General features: G+C 36.3%; 2 protein-coding genes across 2 annotated transcripts; one reads left to right on the plus strand and one right to left on the minus strand.

The window, feature by feature from the left end:
- Positions 1-325: 325 nt before the first annotated feature.
- On the minus strand, positions 326-12,116 carry LOC146002831 (protein TRC8 homolog). Its single transcript, XM_083140798.1, has 2 exons — positions 11,719-12,116; positions 326-3,305 (listed from the first exon to the last, which is right to left on the minus strand). Exons 1-2 carry the CDS (start codon positions 11,987-11,989, stop codon positions 1,522-1,524), a joined length of 2,055 nt encoding a protein of 684 aa, XP_082996924.1. The 5' UTR covers positions 11,990-12,116; the 3' UTR covers positions 326-1,521.
- Positions 12,117-12,666: 550 nt separating this feature from the next.
- On the plus strand, positions 12,667-14,992 carry LOC146003120 (UDP-GalNAc:beta-1,3-N-acetylgalactosaminyltransferase 2-like). The gene is made up of 2 exons (XM_083141297.1): positions 12,667-13,686; positions 14,323-14,992. Exons 1-2 carry the CDS (start codon positions 13,239-13,241, stop codon positions 14,769-14,771), a joined length of 897 nt encoding a protein of 298 aa, XP_082997423.1. The 5' UTR covers positions 12,667-13,238; the 3' UTR covers positions 14,772-14,992.
- Positions 14,993-15,503: the final 511 nt, after the last annotated feature.

Genomic DNA, 15,503 nt, shown 5'->3' on the forward strand with positions numbered 1-15,503 from the left:
TCAAACAGCAGTCCCAGTTTCGTTAATAGCATTTTGCAGGTTTCAAAACTGTTGTCCTCAGCATAGAAAAAAGCACCAGTGAAAAGCAACACTCTACTGAAGCAATCCGAGGAGAAAACAGTCTTTCCAGGAAGAGAAAAGCATGGGAAGCCAAGATGCAGACGGTGCAGAGAATGAAGGCTGCACAAACAAAACAAGAAAAGGCCATTCACGGTTAGAACAAACACAAGAGAAAACAGCAGCAACAGGAAGCTTGAGTTTCATTCTAAGTCCACTTTATGCGCAAGAAGGCTAATCGGGACTAGACCTACAGTTTAAAGTGGGATCCGGACCACCGGGCATCGAACCAGCAACAGGAAGCATTGAGGATACCAAAATCTAAGAAACAGGCAGCCAATAGAGTGAATAACGTTTACTGTGAGCAGTGCTGGTCCCACTCCCGCTGTCCGTGAAGGATGCAAGCAACAATGAAATTGTTTCTGAATGAATCACCAACAATAAGGAAACCAATGTTGAAGTGTATGCATCAACCACAGTGTCAGAGGAGGAAAATGCATCAGAAATGAATGCACTTTAGGATGTGAGGTCAGAAGATTCCAGTGGTGAAGAGGGACATCCATAGAAAGAATAAGACATGATCCTTATGCCGTTTAGAAAATACCTCCTGTCAAATACTGAACGCATAACTGAAACCAACCGCCTGACTTATTTGATGAACCACATTTGCCCCGTAGTTTTATGTGATTACAATATTTTATCTCCACTAAGCTAGTTTTGCAATGTGATAAAAAAAAGCAACAAAATTGATCTTAGAAAGGAATCTTTTAAACCACATGTAAGTAAAACTTGTATTTTTATTTAGCAATTTGCAAGCTGTGGTTATGCGAACCTTCAAGAAATTACTCACAAAAATAAAAATTTCCAAAGACAAGTTTTCCATTCAAATGTTCTTGGAGACTAAAATAATGGAACACGCCATTGTGTCTTTCTGAATGAGCAACCTGTATGCATATACAATATATTATGTATTATGAGTTCCTATCACATTATAATATACTATTCCTGTTTTATTATTATGCGTGATGATGTTTGGTACATACTACCCATACACACACAGTGCTAAAGAGTGGTAGTTTACATATGGTTCCAACACATGCTGTAGGAGACCATTTTCTTTTTATAATTTAAGGGAACAAAATCCATGGAGACATGAAAAAGAATACTGTAAATTGATCTTTTGAGAACGATGACCTGCCAATTCCCATCTGGGGAATATTCTTGCTCAAAAACAGTTACAACTAAAAACATACATAGATTTAGTCAAAAAATAAAACATATATGGAATTTTGTACACTTCCACCTCCTTGTCGACTTGCTAATTTGCTGGAACCTGCCTCCCTCGTAAAAATCACGAGTACTAGGTGCATGATCACTTGTCACTCACAGTGGGTAAGATTACGGAACTTCATAGTCAAAACACAGCTTTCTACAGTGATGTACTTTTATTGGGTGTTAGTTGTTTCACCTTCCTACATCTTCCAATACGGGAAAGTCTGGATGTTCAGGTATCGCACTATCTACTGCTGCTGCACCATTTTCCTCCAAATGTCTTTCATCCGGGACACCATCATTGTCTTTCGGTTCCGCTTCAACTTTATACAAAATCTCATGGCACAGTGGGCAACGATCTTGAACGTACAGCCACTTACGCAGGCACACGCCGTGGAAAAAATGGTTGCAGCGTGTAATTTTTGCATTTTGCATATCTTGATAGCAGATGGCGCACACGTCATCCAACTCTTGGAGTTGCTGACAACTCGCTTCCGGGAGGGAGTTTATCTTGTTCACAGCAGTTCGCCGTTTGATGAACACGCTCCACCCGGCTTTCGCCTCGCACCAAATATTGAAGTACGCATGGATGCACATCATAACGGCACGAATTGCCCCTCCAGACTCAAAGATGAGAATCCATGCTCCGTTGAAAAAGAGAAATATGCCAAAACAGAACTCTACCGTGTTACCAAACGCCCTGATGTAGTAAACATAATCATCCAACTTTTCCCAGAACGAACTGCGGTACGCGTCAATCAGAAAGAGCGAATAGATCATTAATGAGACCAGAACCTTCACAATGACTTCAATACTAAAAGCTGATACAGCAAGCAACCAGGTACTCATTGTGTGATGTGACCACAGATACAAAAGCAGGGAAATTGGAAATAAGATAAGAAAAGCACACACTGAGAGTGCCCTTACATGACGAGGTAGAGATGGATTATGAGAAGCACTGAGAGACATAAGCAAAGGATTCACAATGTTGTGAATAAAGTGCAATAATGCCGTGAAAAGAAGGCAAAAATTTCGACACAGCCTCACAAACCTCTTTTCGGGATCCAGTCCTGTCAAACCTGTCTGCAGTGCTAGGATGTAAAACAAAATGGCTGATACAGTGCCGATGCTTTTGTCGTCGTCGTCATCAGTGAGAAGGATCCACTGGAAGAAGCAACCGACGTAATGGCATATGTACGACACAATGCTAGTCATTCCGAGAACAGCTGTCAGGGTTTCGCATCCACTTATAAGAAGATTTTTGATCATTTCGGCCAACATAGCAATTTTTAAGCCCCAAGCATCTTCACTAGTTATTTCACCTCCGTATCGATCCACTAACAAAATCCCAGCATGTTCCGCCACTCGAAGCAACCAGAACGTCCTTAGAACACACGGAACGTTTAGCCGAAGCCATTCGGTCTCCACTAAAGCACTGAGACCAAAATTGCTTACAAAGTTCCGTGCGTACTGATAACCATTGTACACGGTGTGAACAACTTGCAAAGCGCTGCTCCACAACACAAATTTCACTAAAGCAAGTGGCAACAATGCAGAAAAAACTGGAGCATGGTGCAGCATGGATGCTGGCAGTGGCAACAATGCCAACAATGATGGAGCCATGAAACTTATGGGCAAAACTTTTTGTATTACAGGACTCCTAGGGCCGAGATGAACATACATGAAAACAAATGCAAGGGTACACTGTATAGCATAGTTTTGAATAACAGCAAACCCACATCCGTTAGTATCCAGCAGTCTAGTCATATTCAATGAAAGGATGTCTTCCAGAATACTATTTTGCGTCATGATGGAACCTGGTGCAGAGCTGTTTGCAACAATTGAAATGATGGTTCTCATTGTACTTACATTAGTCCAATATGAGACAAACACTATTCCTACTGATATAAGATACATGTAGACAATGACAAGGTGTTTTGTCCACAGCATAAAGACACACATGGCTGTCAGACAACCTGAAATGGAAGAATAATGTAATAAGAACCGATGAAAGGATCAACGTCTTACGTAATCAAGAGAAAATTGCTGTCATGGCGTTATTAAAAAACCTTTAAATTACTATACTTTAAGTTCTAAGCATGCAAGTCAGTTAGTGGTACAAATCAAAAGGTTTGGTAGATAAAGTTGCCATGCTATGATGCTGATGAGGGATCCTAATAGCACCAAATTGATTTAGAAAGTTCTAAATTAAGTTATTTCCAGCATATACTGTATACCTTTTCATTCACATATTTTTTACTTACATCAAGTTTTTCTCAATTCAAAAATCTACACAATGCTAGTGCTAACTCTAGAATTACAAGGTGTGATTTGAAACAATGAATATATAGGAAGACATTTGTCCTCCTGACAGAGATATAAAATTAATGGGTACCCTTGACCCTCTGTATCCCCTAGAGAAATGAAATATTTTGCATGGTTTATGAATGTTTTCCCTCGTTTTTACCTCACGAAGATGTGCTATTGTGAAATAAAGTACATCTTGTTACCTTAGCGTGTTATCTTACCATTAAGCAGAACAACCCGAAGGCTTTGCGCAAGTGAATATAGCACTCAACACAACATTCCACAACAGCAGCTATAATTTTACGTTGTTATGTTAGGAGGTGATAGCAATTTCAGACGTGTTATTTCCCTTTTACTGTGCATACAAACAGTTTTTACTAATTGAAAGTGGCGAAAGTACTTACATAGGCCATACTTTGGAATAAAATATCTCCGTTATTTGTGTTTTCTGTATGCTGGAACCAATGTTATATTACAAAAAGGATCGAAATGTGACCATTAAAAAAATTTCAACATAATTGGAGGGTGGGTACAGTGGGTTAACAGCCCCAAAATATTGTACAAAAAATTAATACAATGTATACAAGGGAAAACTTGACAATGAATTCTCTAGTCAAGATTCCTCTCTTCAAATACTTACCAGAGTCAACATGGAAAATGAATACAAATATCTAGGAGTTGATGGTCTTCTTGGTTGAATGTAATAAATGTATAAGCAAGAGAAAATACAAAAGTAAATGCAATTGCAATTTTTAATGATATGGGAATCAAAATTTGAATATGCACCAACACCAAATTTTGATTAGTTATAAAAGTAAGTAATGTAATTAATAGAGAAGCAAAAAAGTTGGGTGCTTTCAATTATAATTTAATTAGAGAAATTGAAATCTTGGCTTTCTTGGCAGCTGCAGCTAACCCTTTTAACTAATAGTTTCAGTTGCAAGTTTAGAAGTTCCTAAAGCCGTATTTTGCAAGTAGCTAGCTAAACAATCTTATATAGTGTAGCTACCAAGAGACAGATACTGGCCATTGCTTCTAGTTACTATTTATTTTGCCTTACATTGGTGTGCCTACCGAATGGAAGATTGGTAACAATGTTGTCTTCATGTTTGAGGAATAAAATATGCAGTTGATAATAATAAGATGTAAGCGAGTTACTAACTTTTCCCGCAAAACTTGTAGAGGTTCTATTAATTTCGATGGCCTTTTTCAGGAAAAAAAAATTAGTAACTCACTCACGTCTTATTAATGTTGTCTTGCAATCAAGGGACAATTGGTTCGAACTTGGCTTTGAAACTGTAGGTCCAGTCCCAATTAGCCTATCTGAGTATAAATGAACTTCAAAGTATTTGATTAAAAACAGGTTTTCAAAAATTACCTTTTTGCCATATGTGCAATCAAAACACACCCCAAATTGCTCTGCGACAAGGTTAAGTGACCATTAAGTCAAAACACTTGATAACACTTGATAGCCAGAATAGAAAAAGTGTTTGCTGAACACACAGGGTTTAGTTTCAGAAAATTTACAATTTTTGAAATAGTTACAGAAAGATTAATATCATTGAGGGGGTATTTGATGCATGCATTAAAATGTGAAGCACTATTTTCTATTATGTTTTGGTATATGTGCATGTTTATGTGAAAAGCAAACACTGAAAATTATGTACTATGTAGATACAATACACATACTGAAATATGAAAATAATGATCAGAAAAATACATACATCAAAAAAAGCTGGGATTTTGCAACTCTGATGCTTATGTATACCTACGAATTCATGTTGAAAGTTATATTTTAAATTTAGAAGTCATTAATTTTTTACATTGTGGACCAAGAAAAATTCTGCCAACTAGTGTACAGCATGTTCCATTCAAACCTCCCACATTTCAATTCATCATTGCTAAAAGGTTATGAAACATAATGGAATGCGAGTGGTACTAGACGAAAGAGAAACTCAAAGAATTTCATTGGATAACCTCGAAGTTCACCGTTCTCTCACTATGCAGCGGCACAATCACATAAAGCACAATGGCGACTCCGCAGCAGCGTGCACAATCTGTATTCTGGTATGCAGAGACCAAATCAACCATTACAGTGCAAAGAAATTACCGGAGAGAATATGGAGGTGAAGCACCTCATAGGAAAACTATTAAGGCACTATTAGTTTTTGGTGACTGGAAGTGTTAATAAACAATCCGGAGGTTCTCAACGATGTGTTTCGGAAGAGAAGGTGGAAGAAATTTGAGCGGGATTTCAGAGAAGCTTGCATAAATCACTTTGCCAAGCATCCAAGCAGTTCAAAGTTCAAACGTCGCACACCATGCCTTAATGGATTTCCCATCAGGTGCTTCACCTCCATATTCTCTCCGGTAATTTCTTTGCACTGTAATGATTGATTTGGTCTCTGCATACCAGACTACAGATTGTGGCGCTGCATAGCGAGAGAACAGTGAACTTCGAGGTCAAAAAATAAAATTCTTTGAGTTTCCCTTTGTCTAGTATCACTTGCATTCCATTATGTTTCATTACCTTTTAGCAATGATGAATTAAAATGTGAGAGGTTTGAATGGAACACGCTGTATATTAATATATTTGAATTTATTTAAAGCAGGTGGGGAAAAAGGCCATAAAATGCCTAGCAGAAAAAAGACATGGAAGAAAAGGTTGTTTGTTTTTTTCTCCCAAGAAAGGCCATTTTTTCTGATCACTTCCAGCTCTAGTAATGAAATACAACTTCCTCATTACTAATCTGTAAACATTGTGTAATTTTAAAAAAAATATATAATGGAAGGTTTCAAAGCATCTCAGCTAGTGGCCATTGGTTCAAATCCTAGCTAAAACATTTTGTATATTTTATTTCATGAACCATTTTCGAACTTAATGATATTTAGCAAGTTTTATAGAAGTATGAGGAAGTGTTTTAGAACACTGGAAACTATTGTAGAAGTAAATTTAAAGCTTGGAAAAACTAATTAGCAAAGTGAAAAGCTTCAATAACGCTTATGTGATCAAAGAACAAACTTGGAATTATATTTTTGTCTTTAAATCGGAAGGCCCCAGAGGGTCACATGAACATGTAACCCAAACAGGTTGATTCAGTTGCCATTGTGATGGGAAATTCTTGTGGTATACTGCATTGCCAAATTTGTGTATAAGATCAACAGTTCTGGGTGCAAGGTGCCTTAAAGCCCAACAACCACCAGCAGTTAGGAAATCAAAGGGGTCTACCAATATCTGCCTCCCCCTGAAATACGAGCGAAGGGTGCACGTTGACAGCAGAAGGTGTCATTTACGACTGGGTGAAAATCAGGCATGTAGCAACACCACTTTTTGCACTGGAAACTCCTACATCTGGTAACAAAAAGTCTGGGTATGTTCTTTCATTGTTTGGGTTTATATATTATTTACGGATAAATTATGATTTGAAAAGTAGTTTATGCAAGCAGCTATTCTTAGATTACAGTCAGCTCAGATATGGAGTTCCAGTGGATTTTCATACAAGTTTCAAAGGAGATTTCATGCTGGAGACCAGACATTATGTGTGATCAGCATTTAGGAACACAATGCCCCATCGTACCTCACATCAAGTGATGCAGTAGCAGCAGTAGTCCATATGAAGATGACAGTTAACAATTGGTTGTTAGCAAACAAATATAAATAGAGGTGGACCACTACAGGGTGCAGTGTTTCTAACCTCATAAAAATTTCACTGATACTGATTTTAATATGCAGAATCACAAATATTCTTGAACATTATTCCTCATACTAAAGTTTTCCATTTTGTTCTCGGAATACAGTTTTTAACTTCATGTATTAAGCGAGGATGTAAATTTCTCACCATTGTGTTTTATGTTGACTAATCCCAGTTTGTGTTCAAAACCTATGTTGGCAAATTAATGATTTCTGGAGCAGTCTGATAACTTTTGAAGAAGTGTACATATTTATAAACTAACTTGTTCAAAAGTAGGGTGTTATGAGGAACAATTGTGCATTGTTCAGATATAGAGGTGCTCAAGTAATACAACCCCCTTGCACAGGCATATACTTGTGTATAGTGTGTACCTGATCAGGTCCGATAAAGAAAATAAAATGGTAATAATAGGAAGGGAGGAATATCATAAGAAGTTAGAAGAAAGCTTCAAAAACAACGATTATGAAGAGGTTAAGGGAAACCTGATAAATAAAATAAGAAAGGAAGTAAGGAAAGGTATAGAAACTAGTATCACTCTAGGAAGCGGGTGAAAAAAGAAGCTAATAAAAGATGCTAAAGCAGGCAACATTCCTACTGCCTTCGGTATTCCTAAGACACATAAGATCAGGGTTCCACTTAGACCCATAATCCCGACCTACGAACACCCAGGGTATGAATTAGCTAAAGTATTGGTTAGTAGAATCAAGAAAATTAACCAAGACACAAAATATAGCATCAAAAACTCTGCTGAGGTTAAGAAGTTCATTGAAAAGTTAGCGATCGGGAATGAAGATATGATTAGTAGTTTTGACATGATAAATTTGTATCTGAGTGTACCTAGAGAAAAAGCGGGAAACTGCCTTCTGAGGTGGTTGTTGGAAAAAAGGGTCGAAATTCTCGCCGCTTGGGAATATGTTAGGTGGTTCTTCCTTGTAACAGGTTATAATTATTTCTATGTCAACAGTAAGATCTTCAGACAAAAAGAAGGGTTGGCAATGGGCACCCCGATATCGGGCATTGTGGCTAGCATTTTCATGCATTTTGTGGAAAAAGCTGCTTTAGAGCAAACAGGTTGAAGTCTAAAATACTAAGGGAGGTACGTCGACGATATTGTAATAATCGGGAAGGAAAAAGAGCTTGATATTGTGTTTGACGAATCAGGAAAGCAGGTTAAAAGAATTGGTTTTACAAGGGAAAACATCGTCGACTGGAAGATTAATTTTCTAGACCTGAGCATCACAAAAACTGATAATGGAATAAAAACAGGGGTATTCCATAAACCGCTAGCTGGTGACTTGTATATTAACAAAAAATCTGAACACTCTGGAAGGATTAAGACAAATGTTTTCCTCATTTTTTTCATCAGGGCAGAAAGGCTATGCAACGAAAGAAAAGAAAAAGAAATTCCATGGATAACTGAGGCAGAACTAAAAAACGGGTATACAAATCAAGAAATGAATAAGGTAGCTAGAAAGGCAAGAAGGATCGTAAAAAGGGAGAACACCATCGATGCTAATGAGAATGCAAAGAAAGACGCTGAGGTAGGGAACTTGACTAACAAGGATCTTTTTGTCGGAATCCCGTATTATAAAGGGGTATCTGAAAAAATAGAAAAAAACTGTAAGAGAGTATGGTATAAAATGTGGTATGAAGGCCCCTAGGAACATTGAAGAACATTTCACGGAATATAAAAAGGGGGGAGGGAACAGGGAAACCCGGAAGAACAAAAAGGGATCTATAGGATAGAATGCAGCAAAGAATACATAGGTCAGACCGGACGAAGCATGCTCATAAAATGGGGCAAGCATGACAAGGATGTCGGGGAGGGAGTACCCAAAAATGGCCTCTCTGAGCATATTATTGAAAGTGGGCATAAGATTGTAAAAAGAGAAGTCATTATGGAAGATAATAATACATTAAATAGGAATGTTTATGAAGCTGCGTATACTTGCACAGGAAATAGGAAATAAACTTAACAGAGACGACGGCAATTTACAGGATGGATGGATTAGTTTCTTAAAAAATGGGATAAGGCAATGAAAACTGATGCTAAGATAGGTTTCCATGTTAATTCGGAGGTAATCAAAGCAGCAGAAGAAGAACGAGAATTTGACGTAAGAGATAAATGAGGGACGGTTTATACAAGGGGAGGTAGCTTTCACCTTCCGGTAGAGGTGGGAGCTGTTCACTAGTGTTGGCCTCACAATTAGCCTGGGCACTTGGGATCTTTTTTTAGTGATTTTAATACAAGTGTAGATTGTTTTTCCGAAGTTTTTAATATGCTGAGATTTTTTAAGTTTGAATTCTGCAGAGTTTTAGTAAGTGTTTTTAACTTTAACCCGAATCCTCATTCAACACTTCTTTTACACAGCACTATGCTCTGTGCCTAGAAACATCCACCAACCTGATGAAGAAGGCAGTTTGACCTCCGAAATGTTGTTCTAAATAAGACTCCATACTCACTCACGTAAGTAGTCAAACTAATCAATACTATTTAACGTATTTATTTCCTTATGAGTGTTAAGAGCACCTTTTGTTTTATTGCAATATTTACGTGGTTCGATGTCGATTTACGTCTGTTAACACATACTGCGGTGTCTTAGTGATTACTTAAGATTTTGATCCATACCTATATGCTTTCATGGTTAGATTAGTCGGGTTTGGTTCTCTTAGCATTAAAATAAAGTCCCTAAATGCTTTCTACTAAGGTTCTGATTTACATATATATTTATTCCCACTAGTCTACGATATTTACTGTCGGTTGTCAACGAAGAATACCTTGTCCATGGGAAGCACGCATGCTTGCGTAAGGTAATTTTTAAGTTATTTTCTTGTAGTTTACGGTTATTACAAGCATAAGAAAACATTTTTTCGTTGTGACGTTTCAGGAGAACACTTATAACTCTATCTTTAGTCAAAATATAAATAAATGTCTGATGAAGGGAGCGTGTGTTCTCCTGAAACATCACAACGAAAAACTGTTTTCTTATGCTTGTAATAACTGTAAACTACAAGAAAATAATTCTACAATGCAAGCAATGCGTACATACAAGAAAAACTAATTTTTAAGTTGTTTTTTCAACATAAATAACTTTTTTTTAATCCAAAGAGTGCTCATTACTTCAAGGAAGGTTCAAATTTTGTGTGACAATGATTTCCAAAATTCTATCATAATTAGTCTGCTAGGAGAATTTGAAAAAAATCATAAAACAACCGGAACAATTAGCAAATTTAGTCAAAATAGCCATAAATTGGGCCTTCGTGAAAAAATGTTAGAGGGGTGTTGAGAAAATCTGGAGGGTGTTAGACGGGTGTGTGGATAAGAGCCTATAGGAGTGGAATTATGATCAGAAGGAATCACACAAAATAAAAATGGTATGTAACTAGAAATATAAGCCCACTTTTAATAAAATAAAATATAAACCAGTTCATGAAAAGATTCTCTCGTCCTATCGATCAGGTGAGTTGTGGAAAAGATTCCAAGATTTCGAGAGCTAACGTCACTCTCATCTTCAGGGCAGAAGTGAAGTCCTGAGCCGAATCTTTTCATCATTTGTCGCCAGGAAAGCTTCAAGACTTACATAAATCAGTTCACTTTGTACCACACACAAAATGTTTTGTAGATGGCAGCAGTAGTTGGTATGATAGGCAACTGGCATCATGTATCGGTAACGGTTCCGATTGTTTTATGATTTCTCCTATCACGAAGACTAATTATCGTAGAATTTTGGAAATCATTGTCACACGAAATTTGAACCTTTCTTAAAGTAATGAGCACTGTTTGGACTCGAAAAAGTTATTTATGTTGAAAAAAACAACTTGAAAATTACCTTTTCTCATGGACAAGATATTCTCCATCGACAAGCGACAGTAAATATCGTAGAAGCGTGGGAATGAATGTAGAATTAAATCGGAACCTTAGTAGAATGCATTTAGGGACTTTATTTTAATGCTAAGGGAATCAAACCTAACCTAACAACAAAAGCATATATTGAACAAAACCTTAAGTAATCACTAAAACTCTGCAATATGTGTTAACAGACATACATCAAAATCGAATCATGTAAAAATTGCATTCGTAACATGATGAAATCTCAATAAAACAAAAGGAACTTCGGCCGGCTTCTTTAGTATGTGCAATTCATATGTTTTAGTCTTGAAATGAATCCTACATCCATACCAAAAAAAGGCCATAATTTACCATAAAAAATTAGTGGAGACTAAAAAAAAATTATCATGTGAAAGGGTGTATATACAAACATGTCATGTAAACATTCATGTGTAATGAATACTATTTACATTGCTTCATGATTTTGATGATAATTCATTTTTCTCTAGTATCGTTCAAAAACCATAGATAGCATATTACATAAAAGTAACCAAATCTTACCAAAGCAAGAAAGAAAAAATTTGATCACAGTTATCACAAATGCTTTAAAGAATTGTGGGTCATATAAAGATCCAAGATCTGGCATATCTTCTTCAGTGTTAAAATCTTCAGGTAAACTCGATGCATTTTTACCACCTTCATAACGGTAAATTTCCAAATTATCTTCTTGAGGAAGCCCGAGACCCATTCTCAGCAACTCATCCATTATGAACAAGGGAGGAACACGTAAAATGATGTCTATTAAACTCAAAACCTTTGTTCGAAGCGACATTTGGAATAATTATTTAGTATTTTGGAATAAATAAATTTCACAATAGACACAAAACTATACACTATTCCTTGTTGCGTGATCGTTATCGTTAAATTTCCGACCCACAAAAACACATATTTCAGAACTGTAACGGAACCGGAAGTCGCTTCAAGATGATGCTAAAGTAACAACATTTATCTCACAACTAGATATTATAACCATTGCTACTCAAAGAAATGCAGTTTATAAAATACTCAAGAAGAAATCATCCGTTATATTTATTTAATGTAATAAGATATATATTGGCTGGTAGTGGTGGAACTTGGGGTCTATCATTTTGAGGACATCGCACTTGGTGTTTAAATTTGGAGGGGAGCAGCCTATGCACAGCTGCACAGCTATGGAGTAAACTATTTTGCATTTTCAAAATCACAAAAATTACTCTTCATGTCTTTGCTTCTCACGTCGAAAAGGATAAAAGAAGAAATACTTGTAAGAATTTTTAAAAAAAAATAGTGTTACTGGTGCTTCCCTTGTCCCCCAAGTTACGCCCGCCTATGTTGAGTGATATAGCACAGGATATAGTGCAGATATAGTGTTACAGTTTAATGAGTACTTTGTTCCGGTATCCGGTAAAAATCATAATAAATGAAGGCAAAAAAGATAAGTGAAAAGCAAACTTAAAAAAATACAAAAAATGTCCCGACTCGACGTCTGTTTTGGATCTGGGGACGGGTAAGCGAATTGTCCATCGCCTTATTCGCTTCGCTCGCTTTGTTTCATGCAATGTGGTGAGGTTCGAAGAGCGAGAGGAAAACACACCAAAGTACGCTCCAGCATCAACACAGTGCCTGCTATCCTTATTAACATCCGTACAATACATTTTTTTATAAACAAAGGAAATGAAAGCTATGAAAATTGCATTGGACACTTTGCCTTTTATTCAGTGACGTTACATGTCATGTCAGCTGATTTAAGATGAATTTATACAGTATGCTCGAATAGTTTGTTTACGTTGAATTTATACAGTATGCTCGAATAGTTTGTTTACGTTGAATTTATACAGTATGCTCGAATAGTTTGTTTACGTTATAGTTCATAAGTGTTAATATCATCAAAATAAATGTAATTACACACCATACATGGAGGAATGTTGTTAAAACTCATGTAGAAAGAACCCAAGAAAGATTGCTCAAAAGTCGAAACCATCAATGTTCGAAACGTAGTGACATTTCTTAGGTGATATTTCTTTGAAATGTAGTGAAAAATAATGTGCTGGATTTTACGGTACTGCATTTCCCCAATTTACAAAACACTTCGTGCACATCGCTTTTTTATACCATTCTTGTATTCCCTTAATATTTATGTTTTTGGTGCCTTTATATTTGGGATTTCTTCATTTCTTTTGGGGTATTGGCTGGATGAATTGGAGTTTAATGGCAGGTATCCGCAACAATGGAAAGAAACCCTACTTCTTGTTGGAATTTTATCGTCTCCAAATAATTTTGAGTACAGGAATTCTATAAGAGAGACATGGCTCAACTCTGCAAATGTCAAATTTCAATACCATTTTGTGATTGGAAAGAAGCTGTGTGACATACCTTTAGAGGATAGAACTTCCCATCATGGTTGCAGTTGGCAAAATATATCTCTGCCGGTCGATGTGACTGAAGAAACTGAGTTTGTGACAAATTATGCACATAATGAAATAGCTGTAGGTAGTGATCAGAAAGTAGTTGTAGGTTTCCATTTCATTGTTCATCATCCAATAGTCGTGAGGAAGTTAAATGTAATAAGAGCAGTGGTACATGAATATAGAGAGGTCAGCATTAGTCTTATTAATTCATTTACTGGAGAAGTAATTGTTACAAGCGAATTCACCGAGACATTCAATGAACATGAATATGTCATATCAAAGCCTATTGAACCATATGTTTTACCTAAAGATTTTGAGGGCCAAATTGTAATGATTGTAAAAAATTCTACTAAACCAACATCATGTTTCAAGAAATGGGGTACTGAACTGGGGTTTCTTAATTTTCTTTACCTTGTTCCATTTAATAGTATTGTACCAATCACATTTCATGATGATTTTTGCACACCAGTTTCATTAACATTTGGATTACAAGATGTACAGGGACTGCTTTCTTACTTGTCCTTAAGAGAAAAGCGAATTCAAAGTTGGAATAAGCATGTGACTCACATTAATGATAAACTTATTCAAGAAAATGATGAATATAATGACATTGTTTTTGTTGATGTTGTAGATGTGTATACTAATTTACCACTGAAAGTTTTAGAATTTTTTAAATGGTCAACAAATGTAGTTAACTTTAATTTTCTTTTGAAAACAGATGATGACACATTTGTCAATATAAAGAGTGTTGCTGACAACTTACAAGAAACAAAATCATTGGGCTTAAATAGAAGATTTTGGTGGAGTTCTTTTCGAACTGGTTGGTCTGTGCAAACCACTGGTAAGTGGCGAGAGAATTTTTATAAATCTGTAACTTATCCACCATTTCCGTGTGGGGCTGGATATGTTCTTTCCCATGACATTGTAGAATATCTAGCACACAATTCCGACTACTTAAATTACTTTCAAGGGGAGGATGTTTCCATTGGCATTTGGTTGGCTGGATTAAATATTTCTGTTGTGGATGATGAAGAGAAATGGGAATGTAGTGAAAATTGTAATCCACAAAGTTACATACACACACAATTGACGGTAGATGAAATGTACCAAACATACAATGCTTATACAAAATGCAATGCTTTGTGCAACAACAGGTGCAATGTATGACCATTTTTTACCAATATGTCTTTTGGCACGTACATTGTGATATTTACTAAACATGTTTGTACTTTTTTAATACTATAAATAGTTGACACAAATTCTTATCTTACTTTTGTTGAACCATACAAGCCCAAGGGTTTTCTTGCCATTAAGGAACTTCATGTGCTACTTACTGCCTTACAGTATCATATGCTCTGTGTAGTATTTATTTGAATTATAACACCATTAAGCCGTTTCCATGATATGAAAAACTCAATATGCTGACCAAGGCAGAAAATTTATTTTATTTTAAAACATAAACTAAATGTAACGTTTCAACCTTCTAGCAAGGTCTTCTTCAGAATATGTACCCAGTACAAATGAAACAAGGTACAAAACAGGAAGATATATATATACACAGAAATCACTCCCCTCCAGACAAAAGATTATTAAAAAGTTGTTTTCTCTCTAGAACATTCCAGCAGGTGGCCTTCCCTTGTAAGGTGTACTTTCACCTGACAGGCGATTTGTATAAACATTTCCTTTCATCTGGAAAGAGGTTGGACTCTTTATCTCACGTTCTTCTTTCTTTCTCCATTCCTCTTCCTTCTCTTTCGCTCTTGTCCTTTCCTCTCTTTCTAACACCTTCTTACATTCCTTGTTTATCTTTAGTCCCCCATTCTAGTTCATTGTGTCTTCTTCTCCTTTCCTAATCACTTTGCATATCTTTTCTGTGGTCTTTCCCATACTCCTTATTCC

Source organism: Lepisma saccharinum, chromosome 19 (assembly GCF_977018435.1).
Source record: "Lepisma saccharinum chromosome 19, izLepSacc3.1, whole genome shotgun sequence".
NCBI classification, from domain to species: Eukaryota; Metazoa; Arthropoda; class Insecta; order Zygentoma; family Lepismatidae; genus Lepisma; species Lepisma saccharinum.